The following is a 21,813-nucleotide window of genomic DNA, read 5'->3' on the forward strand; positions in this document are numbered from 1 at the left end:
TAACAAGAACCGTCCTACATTTTCCTTGCTGGCATTTAGCAGTCATTTCTGGACTGCTTAAGAGCAATTACCATGAAATGAAATCACTCTCTTTCATAAAGCCCATTAGAGCACTGGGAATAGGGTGTCTTCTACAGAAATGTAAAATACAGAGCTAACCACCAACAATGAAACAGAGGAAGTGCCGTCATGTGTTCAGGCTGTAAGTCTCCCATAGAGACACCGTTTGGCCTCCATCATTATCAATCATCTGGATCTCAAGTTACTTTATTACCACAAAAGAGAAAAAAAGACCCATGGTCTGGCTCATACCAGCTTCAGAGACAACCATATCTATTTTAATACACTTCTTGGCTCACATTGCGAGCAGTGCTATCCTCTGCTACCACAAAGTGAGGATAGGGAATCTGAGAAGAGAATGAGACACGTTGGCCTGCTTAGAAGGTTTTTAAAGGCTCTCAAACATCAATGTTTAGAAAGACTGAGGTGTTCTCCCTCATCACTGAAGTTTTTAGTATTTTTTTTCTCAAATGCACTTTTTTATATGTGGAACACATTTCCATAGTTACAATAGTATGGTAGCTTGTAAAAGATTCAAGATAAAAGTAAAAAAGAATTTTAAAAATCTACTTTCATATATATTATCTCAAATGTCACAAATACTCTTTCAGTATGTTTTGTTATTCACTTTGTAGGGACAGATCTGGGGTATCACTTGAGGTCATTTAGGGTCATAGAACTAATGTGTCATACGACTTAGATCTGTACTTGTGCCTCTTAGCTAGGCTATATAACCTGACTGCAATTCTGAAGTAGAATAACCAAGTCTTTTTTTTTTTTTTTTTTCTCATCAGATCCAAAAAGTTAGGACTGGTTATAGAGGGTATGATAAATAGGCTACATGCAACATGCTTCATACCATCTGTATTTGTGTTGTTATAATCTGGGTAAAAGTAGGAATGTAGAACCAGCCTTAGGTCATAACAAAGAGAGGAAGAAATGACAATGCTTGTTACCCAACTGTATGTATGCAACAATACTAAGAACACCACAATTTACAATGAGTCAGCACATGAACTTCCTTAAGCTCCTGGGGGTAGTAGAAATGTGAATCTGGCCTGGTCCTCAAGATTCCTTAGCAATCCTTCAATGTTAGTTCTTACTCTACCAAACCTAATATACCACTACCTCCTCCTGTCTTTTATAGGTAAGGAAATGGAAGCCAGAGATCAAGCGATCTTCATGGTTCTAGAGTTAGCTGGTGGCACAGGTGGGACTAGAACCCAGGTCTTCTAACTCCCAGCCCTATGCTCTTTTCAATATTCTACTGTCTAATATGTATTGCAGATGATGGCTGCAGAAATGACAGTGGTAGCCAACACTGACTGGATGATTTAACTTTGGGCCAGAGATGGGAGCAAGGATTTCACATGAATGATTTAAGTAAATCCTCAGAATTATATATCTACAAGGTAGATGAGGAAACAGAGTCTCTGAAGATTAAACAACTGCATCAAAATCTCACTGTGGGTGGGATTGAGCCCAGGTTTCTCTGAAGCTAAAATTTTATGTTATGCCAAATAACATTTTACTGCTTACCAGGCTTGATAAAAATTGTGTGATTAGATATAAACAGTGCCTATATCTGCTATTGTTATTGTTTATTTCATATACTTTAGTGGCTTTACAGAAATAGAGCTCAATAGAAAGGTGACCTAATTAATTTGCCCTTTCCTGCTTCTTAAATGCTAATTCATGTTTCTCAGAAGGATGAAAAACCTTATCCAGACAGTCTAAATCTGCCTTTGAGATACAAATATATTTAGAGTAGAAAAAATTATCCAATTATCCAAGCATAAAAAATATAAACTAGTTCTTTAAATAATTAAATTGCAGTCTCCCGCATTTGGAACATCACGTATTCCAGAGAACAGTTAGGTGTTTGGCTGCAGTGCCTCTGTTTCCAGACTGTTTCAGACAAGGAAGCTGAGGAGGCTCCATCAAGCCCCAGAGCTTGCACTACTCTTGCTTTCTGTTTGCATTTTCAGTATCCTCCCCCTTTTATTTGTTGATGCTAAGAACCCAATTCTTAAGAACTCCTGTCTTAACATTTGCTAAGAAAGACTTGGTAAGAGATTTCTCTTGCTTGTACATAAACTTAGTATGACATCTTGGGGGACCTAACAAAATGGAACCTCACCAGGTAGTTTCCTGAGTAGTAAAATCAGAGGCAATCTGAGGTCCTCTCTACTTCAAAAATTCTATAGAGGGACCAGCAGTTAGTGGAATGGCTATGTCACTGGACTCCCAAGTAGTTGATTGCAGTTTGAGTCCCAGACCTGGTGGCTTAAACACACGCCAGGTGCGTGTGCGTGCATGCCCAAGATCCTGAGAGGAGAATGGAGGAGAAGGGATTGCGGCGTGGCCATCCCCCCTTGGGAGTGATTTCTTGCTTTCTATCTCTCTGTCTGTCTGGCGAGTGCACGCACCCTATAGCAAAAACCTCTCCAAAAAAATAAATTAAATAAATAAAAAAAATTCTATAGAATCACTGCCTACTAGATAAAGGATTTCTAAAAATATTCTCTATTCCTCTTTTATTCATTCCTCTCTTACTTTCCTCCAGATCTAGTTATCCCCACTCAACCTCAAACACTTTTTTCTTTATAAACACTACCGTACCAGTCTCTTACATTTATTAGTAGCAGCAGTAAACCAAATTTTTCCACTCCAAGGAATTGTAATGATTTTATTTTGAATGAGAATACAATGTAGACACTATTAACAAAGAATTAAGGCATATAAAATACCGGTTAAATTTACATGATTTAATATTCTTTAGAGACCACAATTGTAATTTTCAGTGAAGAGATTCTAAATAGTTATTAAGATAAACTTAAAACTGTAGCTTCTGAAAAAATTCTAGATTAGAGCCACAAGCTTAAGAGGTCACTAATTTAATTATCAATGTTGTTTTAGTAATGTTGGCAAATGGTTTGTTTATGCTGTGGTTATATTTTAAGATATAGATATATGTATTTGAAGTATGATGATGGAGATCTTTTTTAACCCCCTTAATTTAAAAAAAAAAAATCAGAAAGAAAATCATTGTATGAGCTTTTTTTAACCTACTAAACTTTTAATATAGAAATAGTATTTAATCAATACACTGTAATGACAGTAATGCTTTTGTTTTTTGTTTTTATTTTACCTGGGAAGAGCAGTGATTTTCCCCCATTTCTCCACACAGAATCTTCTTGGGCCATTACTTCCTCGGAGAGAAGCAAATCCTTCATAGGGAATGCTGGATGTGCCTGTAACAAACTATTAACCAAAAACAAAACAAAACAAACAAACAACAAACAAACAAAAAACAAAACAGAAGAAGATAAAGCCAGAGACAGTAAGTAGCCAGGAAAGGTATCACATCATTCATGCACATAGCTCCTGAGGCAGAGCAGGTAGAAATGTTTAGAAGACAAAACTTTTTAAGTGTGGAATAACCGTAACACAGGAATTCTGACCAACAACCTGAGAAGAATGTTAAGAAAGGATAGGGCACTCTACAGGTTGAACATCCTAAATCCGAAACTCTGAAATCTGAAATGCTCTAAAATCTGAAACTTTTTACAACATGACAGGTGGTTGCAGTAAAAATGCTGCAATATCTGGGACCAGCTATTGGCATAATGGCTATGTTGCTGGACTCCCATGTAGTCAACTGTGGTTCAAGTCCCAGACCTGGTGTCTTAAACTCATGCTGGTGCATGTGCGTACATGCCCAAGGTCCCAACAGGGGAATGGAGGAGAAGGGATTGCAGCATGGCCATCCCCTGGGGGACGATTTCTCGCTTCCTGTCTCTCTGTCTCTGTCTTTCTGAGGAGCGCACATGCCCATATAGCAAAAATCCTCTCAAAAAAAAAAAGCTGCAATATCAAACTACTGTAAAAATTACCTTCAGGTGCATGTGTAAGGTGTCTATAAAACATTAATAAATTTTGTGTTTATATTTGGGTCGATCTCTAAGATATCTCATTATGTATATGCAAATATCAATAAATACAATCAAATCAAAAGAGTCAAAAATCTAAAACACTTCTGGTCTCAAACAGTTCAGATAAAAAATACTAAATCTATAAAGGGAAAGGGGATGTGGAGGATTTGTAGAAAATAAAGCACCCTGTGCATCTGACCAGCTCAGAAACTTAAGCCAGACATATTTCCCATTATAGAAGACTAAAGTGGGTGTGTTTCAATGATTTAAGCTGCTTAGCATCAATCTTTTATCAGCTCAAGGTGAATTTAAAAATATAGGATGTCAGGCCATGCAAATGTGAGGTCTAGACCATGAATCCAAAGGCTCTAAGACGAAGTCTATTCATAAGGCTCTGTCTGTGTATCTAGAAGCTTCTGCCTATTTGATATTTTAGCACAACCAATTTGCAACTGTATTAGATGATTATAAATATCACACACAAGAAAAGAGTTATTTTCCTACTGTCCTTGAATATCATTGTTTTCTCAAATTTGTGGAAAGTTAGATGAACATGGTATGCATTTATGAAGAATACTTGGCACATATATTTAAAAATATACACTTCCAACAATAATTCTATTAACACATTAAAAAGATTAATGAGTGATATCTTACCTGTAACAACCTTAGTCGTTGTTCATTGTTGAATCTTTCCACTGCAGCCCAGAACCACCGAATCACAATATGATTGTCATGGTATCCTATCAAGACAACCATGAAAGTCCATATTACTATGATTCTATGTAAAGTCACAAAGATACATGACAAAAGACCCACTCAGACATAAATCATCATTTTGGATTCCTTAAATATTGTCTGTAAGTTAAGACCAAAAAACAGCAGCATAAATACAAATGGACTGCAAAAAACATTAACAATAGAAAATGGAATTAAATTACACATTTATTTTTACACAGAAAAATGAAATTCATGCAGCTTTTAAATAATACGTATTTTCCACGAACTTTTTGAAGGCATCTGCATCAGCAAACAAATGTCAAGAGTTGAAAACAACATTAAGTGAAACCAAGAGGTCTCTTTTTAAAAAATTATATATTTTTTAAAATTTCAATTTATTTTATAGTTTCAATCACATATGTCACTTAGCTTGCAAAGTGAATATTCCAACATGTATACATTTCAGTCACTATTTTAATCTGGTGGGCACCAAATAAAACTAGTGGCAAGGAGAACAGAACATGAATTATTTCAACTGTATCATTTTTCAAAAATATAATTATTGGGAACCAGCAGTTAGCGTAATGGCTATGTCGCTGGACTCCCACGTAGTCAACCACGGTTCGCGTCCCGGACCCGGTGGCTTAAAACTCACTCCGGGTGCGTGTGCGTGCGCACCCAAGATCCCGAGAGGAGAATGGAGGAGAAGGGATTGCGGCATGACCATCCCCCCTGGGGGGTGATTTCTCACTTTCTGTCTCTGTGTCTCTCTCTGCCTGTCTGGCGAGTGCACGCGCCCTATAGCGAAAACCTCTCCAAAAAAAAAAAAAAACCAATTAAAAAATATATAATTATTACTGGAGAGCCTTAACTCTTTCATTCATTCACATAAGAAATAATTTTTTTGAGAGGTTTTTGCTATAGGGCGCATGCGCTTGCCAGACAGACAGAGACAGACAGAGAGATAGAAAGCGAGAAATCACCCCCCAGGGGGGATGGCCATGTGGCAATCCCTTTTCCTCCATTCTCCTCTTGGGATCTTGGGCACGTATGCACACGTGCCCGGTGTGAGTTTTAAGCCACCAGGTTCGGGACGCAAACCGTGGTCAACTACTTGGGAGTCCAGTGACATAGCCATTATGCTAACTGCTGGTCCCAAGAAATAATTTTTGAGTGCTGCAGTGCCATACATTGTACTAAGTTTGGGGGTACAATGGTTTCTCACAGGGCTTCTGATAGAGGAGAACCATATAAATCAAATAATTTATACAGATAAATGAATAATTATAAGCTCTTTTAAAAGCTACATATAATATCAATATCTCAAAATCAAATTTTTTCACAATGATTTACTAATAAAAATGGAAAAATGATTTTAATCCCTCCCACTAATAAATCCTAAATAAAATTTACTTTTATTCTATGCTTTGGTGTAATTTAATAAAATTTCAAAAGTGTGGATAGCTAAGGCAGTGATTATGGATTCTAAAAGTTGTCAGTGGAAAAAAAATTAAGTACAGAGGAAAGGTTGGCAAGGATTAAGGTAAAATTAGTGATTTAAACCAATTAATAGACATATTGAAAGTGCACAAAAGCTACTTAATTCTGAGTCAGCAGTCCAATTTATAAGGTGAGCAGAAATTTAATCCAAATTTTGCCTAATGTGTTTCAGTCACTGTAGGATTTGAGGGGAATTTCACCTTATTGTTTACGATTTTACCGGTGATGTTTAGTCCCCTTTAGAGAAGAAAGGGATCCAAGTTAAGGGTAAACAAAACTGGATCAGACTTGGTGACACCTAGAGACCAGATCCAGTCTTTGGACACATCTTATGGTCACATTTCCTCACCAACAATTAGGGGATGGACATCCTTAGACAGTGTGTAAACAGATTTTTTGACAAATGAGATAACTAGAAAAAGAAGGGAACGTACCTTGCCGAAGGTCTCAAGAGACTGCATTGGATCTAGTAAAGACTAGTTATTTGGTACTGAGCAAATAGTTTGTTTGTTTGTTTGTTTGTTTGTTTGTTTTTTAATCTGTAAAACAAATCTGTTGGCTCTCTGTAGCTTTAAAATTTTCTGACCTTATAAACGAACCATTTTCTGTTTCTCCTTTGCTGTTTGTGGCAAACCCTCTGGAGGAGGTGGAGTGAATGTATCTCATCATGTACTTTGCCAACAGCTGACATCTGAACATATGGTTAGTGGCAGCACAGCCGCATCCTTACTCTGTGCCAACTAGTTGAGTTAGCAAACATGGCAGCTGAGTATCTCGCCCTTTTCCTGCCCCATCCCAAGGATGTCATTTGATAAAACTTACAATAACCATAGAAATAGGTCCTTAATTAGTCGGACGTAGCAAATAAAATTTTATACTGTGTAAATACAAAAACAGCTCATTTAATAGCAACTGTGCTGCTATTAGAAACTCCTACGGGGAAGGAATGAGCCAATAGTATTTATAGTAAGCTGTCAGAGGAATTGTGTTCTAGTTAGTAAAAACAGCTTAGTTAACAAAGCTCTGCTAACCTAAGCCACATATGGTATATACATGGGACCAACCAGAAAAGATGTACTTCAGTAATTGGACTTGGAAATAGCACCAGGTGGAAAGGGCAGCTTAATACAGCCTTTCAGAGAAAATGGGTGAGCAAGGCCCGCCATGGCAGCAGGGTTGAGCTGGAGAGCCAAGCGCAGGTAAAACCAAAAGCAATTTAGCAATGTTAAGGTATTTTTAACTCCAAAAATTTAAAACTGTTTTTTTTTTCATCTCTGTTTCAATTTACAGAGTATTGAAGAACTGCTTAGTTCTCAAATTTATACTGCTAAATGATGTAATTCAGTGACATAATATTTATATTTTTCATTATTCAAGTTCAAAACTACTGCTAACCCCTTATATTTCGAGTAAAAACAGAACAAAAACAGAAATAAAACAAAACAAAAACACAGGAAATGACGGGTGTTGTCATACTTTTTTTAAAGAATTGTTTTATTTAACTTTATTTATTCATTTTTATTTATTTTAATTTGACTAGAGAGGGACAGAGTGTGTGCGTGTGAGAGAGAGAGAGAGAGAGAGAGAGAAAGAAACTGAGAAAGCAAGCCACCAGGTCTAGGGCTCTAACTGCTGTCAACCATGTGAGAGTCCAGAGCCCTTAACCACCAAACCACCTGCCAGCCCCTTGTCATACATTTGTAAAGACTTCCTAATATTTTCTAAAAACCCAGAAAATGCATTCCTTCTTTGCTTAAAATAGTTGAATAAAATAACCCTGGGATACAATTGAGTCTCAGATTTACAATAAAAATCAATTTCGATGACTTTGGTCCTAATTATTAACTGAACATTTGTACTGATCTATAGAAATGTCACTTCTAAAGCTTTTCATTTGGTGAAGTGTTAGAGGTTTTTAACTAACTCTACAATAGTTTTTATTTCAGTTGAACTTGATGCTTGAATTTAGAAGGGCTTCTCCAATGTATCTGTTGATTTTTTAGAACAATTTCATTCCTTTCAACTGTGAATTACAAATGATGTTCAATGAACTGTAGAAAAACCGTGCTGATTATGACGCTCAAACGGTGAACCTCCTTATGTTTTAGAATGCAGGTAGAATAGGTGGGGTTTGTTCAGCTGGAGGTTAGCTCCCGGGTGCTTCACTAACAACACCATAAAGTAATTAATTAGTGTTCTTATGGTCACATTTCCTCACCAACAATTAGGAGTTATGACATCCTCAGATGGTGTGTAAACAGTCCTTCCCCATTTTGACAGATGAAGTAACTAGGAAAAGAAGGGAATGTACCTTGCCCAAGGTCTCAAGGGAGACTGCATTAGACCTATCATTAGACTGCAAAAGCTGCTGCCTGTCCTGGATTCAGACTTGCATTCTGAACATGCTTCCCTTTCATTAGAAACTTAAAATCCAGCCATCTAAAAATCAAATTTCACCTCCTCTATATTCTGTGTTGTTTCTCCAATCACTCAGGTCTATTTCAGCTGTGCCTGCAATGACCAGTTCCAGTTCTCTTGCATCAAAAACAGAAACCAGTCTGGCATCCACCACCTATGGAATAAAAAGAGTACATGGCTTAAGAAGCTGAGCAATATTAGCTATAATTAAACCTCATCAGAAGGGAGGATAAGAGGAGTTCGAGAATAATATGGACGTACCTTGTGTGGGCACTTGAAAAACTATAAAGCTCTCTATAAATATCAGGTGTTTTATGTATAAGGTTGATGAGATTTGCCTCAATAGAATTTTTGTTTTATGATTGACCACTGACTAATACAGTTGGCTTTTCTCTCTCAAAATAGATAGAAGGTTATCACAAAAAAAGTGACATGAAACACATATAACAACTCACTCTGACTCTCGAATGTAATAATTTCACATGTTGAGCATGAGCTTTGATTACCTATATCTAAGCATGAGTAAGATGCATGCGTTAAATGTAACTAGTGGTCATTAAATCATCAAATGCTACTTGAATTCAGGTCATACATTTATTTCAGTAATCTCTTGTTAACAAGTACATTAAGTTTGTTTTGTGTGCGTGTGTGTACTCTTAAAACATATAGGAAAAAAGACCTGGACCTTTTAAATAGAAAAACAACAGTAAATACTGTTCAAAAGAAAATAAAGTGGAAATATTTCACACAGTAAAGTACGGTAAAATGGACTGTGGCATCACTTATGTCAGACTGAAAACTCTCAGACTGCTGATTGGTCTTACCTCATAGAAGCCTCGAACTAAACTCTCTGTTTGTTGTACAACACCCCTCTCAATCCTCCACTTCACCATCCTCTCGATGTACTCCTTCTTGTTCTTCTCTGTGACCGGGATATTGGCACCCCCTGGCTTTAATTCTCGCTCAGTAATCTGAGATTAAAAAATTTTTAAAAGTGACCACAAAGCAATACTTCTGGTATTATAAGAATGCTGCTACGAACAAGCGAAAATCAACCAGCTACCCATCTTACTCTCCCCCAGGTGCATCCCACAAACAGGTATTGAGGCCCCCACAGAGTACATAAATGGGCATGGCAGATAGTCAGTAAAATTAGATTTCACCTTATTTTTAAAATCCTCGGTGGCTAAAGAAAATGTGTTGGAACTGCTAAATATTAAGTTTTAAATTCTAACAAAATAAGTCTTAAAGTGAAGATGAATTGATTCCACATTCTAGGTATCTAAATGTTTGACAAAATCTATTTTCACAAATTCCTCTCAGCTTCAGAATCAACTACATCTAGAGAGTCAATATTTAAGTGAAAATTTACTTTAAGGAAGAAGAATTATACTTTAGTGACTATTAAATTGAGAACTTCTTTTCTTAAACATAAGAAATTCAGAAAACCAGTCCGATATTAATGCCTAAATAAGCATATTACTCATAAACTAGTATACAATTTCTGAAAAATGTTTTTGTAACTTATTTTTCTATCAACTTTGAAAAACAAAAATTCAGTTGGTTCTCTGTTTTCAAATCTTCACCAAATATTATCTATATTTCCTCAGTTTTGAAACAGTCTCTTTTAGTTCTTAAATCTGAATTATCTCTAGGTGTGAATGCCAATTAAATAATTTAATATTCAATTCTGGGATGGCGTAGACTTTTTTTTTCTTTTTTTCTTTTTGGAGATGTTTTTGCTATAGGGCACGTGCACTCGCCAGATAGACAGAGAGAGACAGAGAGACAGAAAGCGAGAAATCACCCCCCCAGGGGGGATGGCCACGCCACAATCCCTTCTCCTCTATTCTCCTCTCAGGGTCTTGGGCATGCACACACACGTGCCCAGCGTGAGTTTAAGCCACTGGGTTTGGGACTCGAACTGCAGTCAACTATGTGAGAGTCCAGCAACATAGCCATTATGCTAACTGCTGGTCCCCCATAGACTTTTGAAAACTGTATTGTACACAAGGCACATTCTCATATCTTCTATGGACATTTTAGTTGGAAATAAAAAGAAGACTGCTTATATTACTCAAAAGGTTATCACAATCTGTAAATTGGAGTATCTTAATGTGTAGCTGGCATTAGAATAATCTTTGTAACTGAGATTGTTGTAACTATGTGTGATCCTAGGTTTAAATCACCCAAGAAGCTACCACTGAATAAGCATCTGATCTTAGCCATGGAATTAATTATTCACCAAACAATAGCCTTCAACAATCACACTCAGGCATCAGGTGTGCACATACACAGACCTGCCCAAAAACTTCTTCATTTACAGTGAACGTAAGGTCTAGGATGTCATGGATATCATTGTCTTTCATCCACTGTAGGCTCTGGTGGAACTCTTCATCAAGGTATTCTAGATCACTCAGGTCACATAGACTAAGATGACAAACAAATAGAAACAAATATGTAGGCATGGCTGTTAACAAAAATCCAGAGTCATGAAGAAAGAAACTAAAAATTAAAGAATGACTAAATAAGTAGTGATTTCTGGAAGTTCCTTAGTCAAGTTCAGTAATTAAACCATTGAATAAGCAAAAAATTTTATATAAAATTATAAAGTCCTGCATTTATAATATACCTAAGTGATTATTTAACCTTTTATAGACATAGAGGTACAGAAGTACAGAGTGGCCACCATTTATACAATAGTTCACAATTAGTGCCAGGTCAAGAACTGGAAGAGGGGTTGACAATGTGAAATTGAGTATTCTTTTGGCTATATTATACTAGCTTAAAATGTTGTTTTTTCTAGTTTGAAATTCTTCACACACACCATATATGACTTCTTATTTATATTTAATTATTACATATTTCTATTGACAATGTAGTTTTTCAAAGTATGCATGTAATATGTGACAATCAAATCAAATCAATTCCCATGTATATTATTTTCAACAGAGAACTTTATATCCTTATGTCTGTTATATATTTCTTCCCTGAGCCCCTCCACCAACACTTTACTATTCATCTCCTTTTTACACGTGTCCTCCCTACTATAATAGCTCTAGATCTTTCAATTTGTGTCATAGAGTATAGACATTTGGTACATATTGAGTGAGGATATACAGTATTTGTCTTTCATAGTCTGGCTTACTTTGCTTAGCATTAAATCTATATTCATTCACTTTGTATCAAATGACAGGGTCTCCTTGTTCCTTACAGCTGAAGAACATTCCATAGTGTATATGTGCCACAGTTTTTCAATCTAGTCATCAGTTCCTGAGGACTTAGGTTGATTCTGCGTCTTAGTAATTGTAAATAATGGTATGCTTTTATATGTTTTCTATACTGTAATTTCACTTTTTAAATTTTTGTTTTGTTGATTTTAGTTTGCCATAGTGTGCATGCATTCACTGGAAAGAAACAAAGAGAGTGAGAAAGAGAGAGGGAAAGTGAGAAATCACTCCCCAAGGTGATGGCCATACTACAATCCCATCTCCTCCATTCTCCTCTCAGAATTCAGGACACACATGCACATATGTCTACCATGATTTTCAAGCCAGGACTCTAATCTCTCCATTGGGCATGTGGGATCCAGCCACCTTAACTTCTGTGCCGCCTGTTGGGCCAACTTTATATAATTTTTAATACTGGAGTCTGTCATTCAAGTTCACATACATTCTTTTTTGCTTCATTGTTCTTATTCTTCCTGTGATTCTGAAAACAGTAATCCACAGAAATTGCTCTACAATTATAATGGCTTTCTATATTTCTCACTTTTTTTTGACTGCAGGGAAATATCTACTTTTCAGTGGAGTTACTAATATAGCTCTTGTTTTGAGGTTATAATAATTGATTTGCTATAGTTGTTTTGAAATTTCCTACCCCTCACGTCCAATTTCAAGGATCATTTTGTTTGGTGCAATCTAAACATTAATTAGGTATCAAGCATGTCCCAAACATCTTAATAGCTATTTGATAAATAGTCTCTGCTCTCAGGAGATACTAGTCTAATTGAAGAGACAGGCACATAAACAGGTAAGTTAATATAAGGTGATAAGTGATAACAATAACAAAGGATAGGTAGTGTACTTTAAAAATATTTATTATACTTCAATTTTAGAAAAGATAAGGTAGGTATAGGGGGCTGTTAAAGTAAACATAAGAGACATCTGCTTGGACTTAAGAGAGTCAAGAAAAGCTTTTTGGGACAGATGATGCCTACAATAAATTTTGCACATGTTTAAAACTAGAGAGATAAAAGGGAATGAATGAAAGGAAAAAAGAGAAATAAGAGGAGAGAATACATGAACAAAACACAAAGCACTGAGTGTGCAGGGTACTGTAAGTATACTGGCAGTACTAGAGAGTTCATCACAATACAGAACTTCCAGAGAATGGGACTAGAAATGTAGCTGGGAGCAAAACTTCAGTGTTATTGCAAGGAGCTTGGTGATTTGGAACTAGAAATGGCACGATCAGATGTGCAAGACAAATTATAAATAGTTTTTCTGAAAGCTGCAGCATAGAAGATTATTTCAAATGGGGTTATCATTACTGAGTAGAGACCAATTAATTATCCAGTTAATTACCACTACAGTAATCTGGCCAAAGGCTCTAATTAGGGCAGAGCTATCAAGGGTAGAGGGGAGAAGATAAATTCAAGAATTATTTAGGATTTAAACATGTAGAAATTAATAAATGGGAGCTAGCCAGTGGAATGGTAGTTTAGGTAACTGGATCCCACATGTGGGATCCCACATGCAGCCAACTGTGTGGTTCAAATCCTGGATCTGGCAGCATGGTGCCACCTCACACCAGGTGTATGTGTGTGCATGCTCAAAGTTCCAAATGGAGAATGGAGGAGAGGAGATTGTGGTGTGGCCATGCACCGTGGGGGCATTATTTCTCACTTTCTCCCTTTCCCTTCTGCTGCTCTGGCAAGTACACATGTTCCTGAAGCAAAATTTGAAAAGAAAAAAAAAAAGTAAATGATTTTATCGAGGGGCATAAAGAAGAATATCTAAAATAGGGGGGCAAATGAACTCATGTTGCAAGCCAATTCTGATTAATTGCCAGTCTTCAGTGCTGTAAGTTGAAAATATTTCTGAGGCCACAATGAGTTCCATGGGGAAAAAAGTACCATAATGATTTGTGAACTATACCATGGCAATATCAAAGATAGGTAGAAAGGACAGTTACTGTGTATTTTCCATTTCAATTTCTGACCAGAGCATCATGAAAATGTTGGCACCATTCATTAATTGCCACTATGCATATAGGAAATGATACATTTTTAAGTCAGAGGAAATTGATGAGTTTCATTTTAACCATGCTCATGTTTTAAATTTCATTTGATCATTGTATATCTCTATAGTGTACAGTATGGTTTTTCTAGGTATACATGCATGCATGTTAATCAAGTTAAAGATATTACCAGATATATCACTTTTAACAGATAACTTTACAATCTTGTGTCTGTTAAATGCTTTGTCCTTGAGCCCTTCCCTCCTTCCTCCTACCATTGACCTTTTCCTATGTAGTCTCTGGTATTTGCTGGATTGAAAAAATATGGCACATATGCACAATGGAAAACTACTCAGTCATAATATATACCAAATGTATGCTGATTTTAAAGTTTCCATGAGACATCTGAGTAGAGACATATAATTCAAGAGAGAGCAAGACTAGAGCTACAGATCTGGGAGGCAGCAGGAGATAAAGGAGGTGAAGGAATTTCCCCAGGGAAGCACACTGAGTGAGAAAGGCTGAGGCCAAGAATGGGAGTGTCAGGAACACTGAGGTTTCAGGGCAAGGCAGATGGAATGCTAGAAGGGAGATAGAACAGTAAAAGGAGAATCAGGAGAGTTTAATGTCATGGATGCCAGGAAAAACTCAAGGGCAGGAGATGGTCAACAGTATCAAAAGCAGCAGAATTATCTAAATAGGTAAGTACTGAAAGTACTCATTAAAAGCCTCCACAGGTTGCATTGGACACTCATATGGCTGACCACAGTTCTAGCCCCAGACCTGGAAGCTTGAAAATCATGCCAGATTCGTGTGTGTGTGTGTGTGTGTGTGTGTGTGTGCAAGCATAAAATACAGAGAGGAAAATTGAGGAGAAAGGATTGCAGTGTGGCCTTTACGGCAGGGAGGTGAGTTTTCTAACTCTCTTTCTCTAACTTATGCAAGTTTCCTATGGCAAAAAAACAAACAAACAAAAAACAGTTTTCATAGGTCACTGCTGGGAAAGAAGCAGGCTAAACTGTGTGAGGACACAAAATTGATTTAAGTATAGAGTTGGTATAGACTACTCTTTTTTTTGTTTGTTTTTTTTTTTTTTTGGGAGAGATTTTCACTGTAGGGCGCCTGCGCTCGCCAGACAGACAGAGAGAGACATAGAGACAGAAAGCGAGAAATCACCCCCCAGGGCGGATGGTCACGCCGCAATCCCTTCTCTTCCAATCTCCTCTCGGGCTCTTTGGCACGCACGCACACGCGCCCGGCGTGAGTTTTAAGCCACCGGGTCCGGGACACGAACCGCGGTCGACTACGTGGGAGTCCAGCGACATAGCCATTACGCTAACTGCTGGTTCCCTAGACTACTCTTTCAAGGAGCTTAAAGGAGAGGATGAAAGATGACAAAATGGGAAGACGCAAAGTGGACCAGAGAGAGAAAACAGCCCTCATTGGTACAGCTGGAAAGACCCTGAAAGAGAGGAAGGCAGAAGGGCAGAAGTCTTCCTAATGATCCCTCCTGCCCTGAGCCAGTGTCCATAAAAAGCATTTGTGTGTGTGTGTGTGTGTGTGTGTGTGTGTGTGTGTGTGTGTATTCATTTGAGGTCTAAGTTTCCATGTTAGAGAGAGCAGAGAGCTTGCTTCAATTAGGGATGAGTTGGACAGAACTGAGTAAAAATCCGGTGAGTGTTTATTCATTGCAAGTTTGAACTGTTACCTCATAGACAGTTGCCTTCTCCTCTTCAGCCTTGTAAGTGACTACTGATTATAGGATAGAAGAACTTTGCCCTATACTTTACAGTAATTGCAATCTTTCGCGGTGATAACCATGAAAATAAATTCTGTGAATACTAAATTTTCATCTGCCACCACAAATTACTGATTCATAAGAAGAACTCGAGAAAACTAAGACATAGTCCACACCTGACAAGCAAACAAAAAATAAAATAAAAACAAAAAATGAGAGAATAAAACATTTGAAACAAGAGTAAGTGGTTGAAAGTCTGCATAAAGCAAAATATAAAATGCATCTCATAAAGGACAGGGGCTCTGAGTCACCAAGACTAACCCACAACTATTCTATTAATAATCAGCATTAATACCACAAGAATTCCAGTGCTCTGTTTGAAGTACAATTGTTTTGAAGAAACATGTGTTGCAATAAATGAAAATAAATTATTTAAGTAGAACAAAACTTAAGACTTGGTGAGTGAAGCAGGCATAAAGAGTTAGAAGCAGAAAAACAAAGTGACCGTATTTGAAATTGCATTAGTTTTAGAAATCTAAACCACTGTTGGGTTTAATCATAACATATTTGAGATAGTGAACAGATAAGTGATGTCTTTGACAGAAGACTTTTCAGTAATGTAAATAATACATTTTTACACCATAATTATGTAAACAATAAAAACACTCTTACATTCTGAGAAGAGCCTTATAAAAGGGCCGTGTGAAGAAGGCATCCAACAAATACTGGTGTATTAGTGCAAGACCAAGGATCCTACCACTGAACCGGAACCTGCAAAGGAAAACATGAGCTAGCTTACACATCATGGAGCAGTTTCTAAATGGTTCTGTTTGTCTCCTAGAATGTCTTCCAGTTCTAACTATCTAAGTTTGTCCAAGATCAATTGCCGATGGTCCATGAGAGTGTGTGTGCACCGTAGGCTGTGTCATTAGACTAATAATCCATATCTACTTGCTGAAGAACTCTCTTTGACTCTGATATGAAGAGATATTCCCTTGTGTCAATAATGCCCACCTCATAGTACTCTGCATGGCCAACATTAAGCCCCTTTAGCATTTTAGTGAAATTTTGTAAACTACTTCCAAGAGATATTGGCAGAATGAAATTGGTGGTGGTGGGCACAGGGTGGGGAGAGATGTTGTACCTTACTATTGGGTCATTGGGAAAGTCATGACGTATTTTTCTAGGCAAAACTGAATCATGACTTTCCCAATGATCTATTGGTTTACATGCATGAATATTAGCAGGATTTCTTTAATAGAAACATGGTAGCATTCCCTTTTGAGGAAAAGGCCAATCTCAGGTTGAAAATATTCCTAAACCTATTCTATCTCAACTCACATCCTTGATGATAGCTATCGCCATTCAAGAATTATGATATGGACATTTGGGGGAGTTTCCTTGTAGGACATTCTGTTCTCTGAAATTTCAAGGCTCACTTTGATTCTGAATCACTTTGGAAACTTTAGTAAATATATTCGTTATGACTAGATTTGCTGCCTCAGATGTACACTTATTTTCTATTTTGAAAGTATTCAGATTCTAGTTTCTTGAATGGCAGATGATTTCCAAAAGTACAAATCCAGTGACATTATTCTGTCAGTTTGTAATTTTAGTATTAGGCAGCTGTTTTAAGATTAGGATCCAGCAGCTTTGTTTCTCTGTTTCCATTTTTGTTAGCACTAGTATTATAGCCACAATTAGGAGGACTCTAAATTGTAGCTAGACGAAAGTTAGTTTAAAGAATAAGTCCTCACAAGTACTACCCTCCACCCACCAATATTAACCCCATGACTCAAAGAAGCTTTTTACATGAGTTATACTCAGGTTCTCTCTTTTGCTACTCTCAATGGAAATGAACAGGAACAAGCAAATAGAGTTATACATTTAAAGTCTATAAAGGCAGAGATTTTAAAAAGATGTAAGGATGTTTGGAAAGAATGCAATTGGGGGTTTTCAGAATGACTGATTTTTCAGGTAGAAATCCTAAACTACTTTCCTTGATAATTCTGTGTAAGAAACTAGGACAGAAGCAATCCCTGGTTACAAGCTTCAAATGGCTACTGCAGTGAGTAACCTCTGCTTGTGACTCTTCACTCCTGTCCTTCCCCTACCAGTTCTTTTTGGCCACTCACCCTACCATTTCCCCACTCCATTACCATCCTCCAACCAGAGTTCTAGCTGCTGCATCGCCTCCAACCCCTGTGTCAGCTACTTCCTCAAGGCTAGCTATAGCAGCTACCTGACTTTGTGGTCAGGCCCGTCTCCTCACCCCAGCCTACCTCAGAACTCACAGACACCCAAAGGTGCCCAGAGGGAGTTCAGGTTTTTCCTGGGAACCTGACGTCATTTATAATTCTCTTTCAATGGGAGAAACCTTTTGAATTCTACCTAGTTCACTTAACATTGATCTTGGGGGGAGGGGGCAGCTAATCCTAGCTTGAAAATGTGATTTTGTTAAGGAAAAAAATGATAAAAGAAATGTAAGTTCATATAGAAACCATTATCACAGAAAATCAAATGAAGAAAAACTTTGGGGAAAAAATACTTACCACTCATGGTGATTGTCTACAAAAGCAGACATGGGACTTATTTGTACTGTATATGTGTCATTGGCTGAATATTCAAATAAGCCGTAATATGGGTTAAAGAGTTCTCTGGATACCAGGAAGAAAAACTCTCTGGAAGGTCCACTGTAATCCAGCCTGTAAGAAATCCACAGTAGGATATTTGTTTGCTTGTTTTCCTAAATATTGGACACCTTTTCTCCAAAGCTCAACTTTCTATAGACTATATATTACAAATTTGATTGTTTACATACCAGGACTACTGTTTTAAAAAAGAGACATAGAATGATTATGGTTCCTGATCTAATCCATGTCTTGACCCAGAATAATGAAATGGACATTTATATAGAATATACCCAATACTAAGCTATACACCAGATAATGAATAAAATAGGCACTATACCACTAAATTGATTGTTTAAACATGTATAAAAAGGTAAATCTTTTAAATGTCTTTTAAAGGTTATAGATAAAGAGAATACAATGGGAAAAACTTTATTTAAATAGGAAAAAATGGAGGGAATCAGTTATATATACTCACTGAGACATGGAATTTTCATAAATTTCTAAATATTTTTACATGTTGGAAAAATGAGACTTCATGAATTGGAGAGAGGTTATAACAGACACAGGCCCTCTAGGGAAATCAGAGGGGAAAAAAAAAAGAGAGAGAGAGAAATGATAGGGTATAAGGGAAAACTTTACATTATAGAATCACCAAGAAAATTACAGACACGAATAATGAGGGTGTCTACAGCTTCGTAAGGAAGGTATTTGGAGAAGAGGCTGAAACTCCAGCACCTTACTTGCAGAATAAATTCCACTTCACTTAAAAATACATGAGAGTCAAAGTTAAGTATAAGAAAAGATTGTGTTAGGTTTGAGGAATGACAAGTGGCAACGATTCTGAGAGCAAAAAAAAGGCAGCAAAGAGGAGTCTGCAATAAAGCAATCTGATATGTAAAATTTAAAATGAAAAGTACAAAGTATGTCTATGATAAAAAGTATACATAGGTTCAAACACAGACCGGGATGCTGAAAGAGGAATGAGTGGGACTGGTACGTTGGAGTGGATGATTGTGAAAGGTATTTTTAAAAATTCTGTCTCTTTCTCTCTCTCTCTCTCTCTCTCTCTCTCTCTCTCTATCTTTTTGAATTTCTTCTGTGAACATTGTATTTTTTCAAATGAAAAAGAAACTGAGTCAAGTTCAGTGATGGGACCGTATGATGCAGAAAAGGATCCTATTATAGGTAGAAAAGGAAGTTGGGAGATTAGTAAGAAAAATTGAAATGGCTTTTATATCTCACTTGAGAGTTTAAAAGAAATTACATAAACAGACTTCACTTAGCCACATAATGCCCAATTTTTGCCACATATGAACATGAATATAATTTCTGTAATATTTTTCACTAGGTCAACTTCAAATTTATTTGCCTTTTCTATGTAACCTTATCTTCAACCATATTTATGAAATTTTTATTTTTTCTGGTACGCATGAAAAAGATATACATAATTATTAAATTTAAAATGACATTCTGCATAGTAACTAAACCTTTCAGCCACCACCAGCAGTATTAACCCCAGAACCATACTCACACCACAACGACAGGGCTCATATGTGCAAAGAAAGTGCAAACAGAGAAGATTCTCAGGGCCAAAGAAGCTTTAAGGGAACACGATGCATACAGTGTGGGAAGAGGGTGGGAGAAGGAGGAGAGTCTGAGGAAAGACATTAAGGAGAAAAATACAGAGGCAAGACATTTATGGGACAAAACAATGGGTTATTATCTGTTGATGATAACGTGTGTAGTATCCCTGACTAGACCAGTGAGAAATGGATTCAGGTTGGAACATTCATTTTACGAGCTAAGTGATATATGGGATTGAATGTATAAAAGAAATTAAAAAAAAAAAAAAAGATAGACCTTGGTTCTTTTCTATGGTAATAGCTGAATCTGGCCAAAGATAAGACAAAAGTTCCCTGAGGAGTTAAACTACGAAGTATAACTCTTCCTAAGACAGAACAAAGCTAATAGCTCCTCTAAGAGGAAATCTGTGTTTCACTGGTTAAGTTTTTATCTGCTATTTTTTTTTAACTCTCCAAGCCCTGATGGAGCCAACCTAAAGCTGAGGCAATTTTTAATCTTTGATTTGATCATAATCCAAAATTTAGAACTGCTTATCTGAGAGCAGATTGTGGATTATAATTTATATAAAAGTCTAGCTAATTCAGTAAAATATGTCACAGCAGAGTATAGGGTGTATGTGCTTCCTGAAATATCTTAGCAACCTCTTCCATATAAATAGTTAATATGACTCATATCACAGGGATCGTTTGTTACATTCCTGTTTTGCCAGTTAGGTTGGTTCCACAGCTAAAGGCTTGGCACGGAAATACAGACTCTAGACAACGGGTGTGTAGCCACACAACAGCTGCATCTGAGGGCACTTCTGAATAAGCACAGATGTCTTTAGGGTGGCCGTGTAGTTTTGGGCCCAAAGTGCTGATAAGGCACTTTAAACACCATCACGATGCTGAGCTGGCATACCACCCACGTTATTGGTGGCACCCAATATTTGTTACAATCATGAATTTTATCCTCCCACCCTTTATTTTCAACCAAGAACTACTGAAATCAAGGTATTCCAACAGAAGTAAGTTATAAAATGAAAGATGATAGTCTTAGAAAGTCACACCATTGGTTCCTACAAGCTGTTTCAGGCACACATGGCGTGTGTGTCTTCTGATTCACCCTCAGATATTTATAGCAGCAAGGCATTACTTCTTGAGCCACTACAGCAGGCTTGGTAGGTGAGTAAGGAGTGTTACTACATAAAATTTTACCTAGTGACTCCAAGCCAAAGACCAGACACAGATGCACCCTTCTTTAGCAAGGTATGTAGTTTATTCTGCAAGTGTCTGTTTGGGGGAGAAACCAAGCAATACTATAAAGTTTAACTTGAAGCTTTCCAGATTTCTGAGGATTAATGGTAATACTTGGGCTCTAGGGAAGACCTGATCAGTCATATGTAAGGACTGCTCGTTATTTACAAGTAGGAAAACTGTTGCGCATCTCCTCTGTCCTAGTAGCTTTCATTTGCCTGTCTCAGGAGGGAGATTTCAAAAAGAGCTCACCAGAAGGACACGAGTTAAGGAAAGTTCTTAAACCCTCAAACTAAAACTATTTACATATGTCTCCTAGTCTAAGTGTGGCTTTGCAAGACAGATGATTGATGTCATAGTGATGGCACCTCATACATAATGGGCTCATTCTTTCTTAAAGAAAGGTGCCCTTTACAGACTGGCAATGAAGAAAGAAGAGGCGGAGCTGTCATAGTGTAAACATCCTCTTTATGTAGGCATTCATTCTTTACTGTTCTGGGTACTAAAACATGAATGGCCCAGGATGCCTTGTCAGATCACAGTAGTCTACCTGTAGCTAACTTTTGACATCACGTGTGTGTTAGTTCCAAGGACTTTCAATCTGAAGAAAATAATACGCTGGAGAATATGCAGTGTTTCATTGTCCCCCTTCCTAGAGAAGCGACGTCTAGGCAGACTAGAGCCTGACCGAAATAGGCAACCACTGCATGCCATTTCCCACCACATTTGGTCAAGATGACTCAGTTTGC

At 37.2% G+C, this 21,813-nt stretch overlaps 1 protein-coding gene across 2 annotated transcripts in view; it reads right to left on the minus strand.

Moving 5' to 3' along the window:
* The window catches only part of HECW2 (HECT, C2 and WW domain containing E3 ubiquitin protein ligase 2), a 248,764-nt gene that overhangs the window by 11,760 nt on the left and 215,191 nt on the right, over positions 1-21,813 (minus strand). For both annotated transcript variants that reach the window (XM_027767973.1, XM_027767974.1), the window contains exons 21-27: positions 18,165-18,317; positions 16,285-16,383; positions 10,934-11,063; positions 9,458-9,604; positions 8,673-8,787; positions 4,653-4,738; positions 3,212-3,324 (exon numbers count right to left, since the gene is read on the minus strand). In XM_027767973.1, the coding sequence (XP_027623774.1) occupies positions 3,212-3,324; positions 4,653-4,738; positions 8,673-8,787; positions 9,458-9,604; positions 10,934-11,063; positions 16,285-16,383; positions 18,165-18,317 (843 nt within the window). The remainder of the gene's footprint in view (positions 1-3,211; positions 3,325-4,652; positions 4,739-8,672; positions 8,788-9,457; positions 9,605-10,933; positions 11,064-16,284; positions 16,384-18,164; positions 18,318-21,813) is intronic.

This window comes from Tupaia chinensis, unplaced genomic scaffold (genome assembly GCF_000334495.1).
Source record: "Tupaia chinensis unplaced genomic scaffold, TupChi_1.0 Scaffold145082_1, whole genome shotgun sequence".
Taxonomy (NCBI): Eukaryota; Metazoa; Chordata; class Mammalia; order Scandentia; family Tupaiidae; genus Tupaia; species Tupaia belangeri.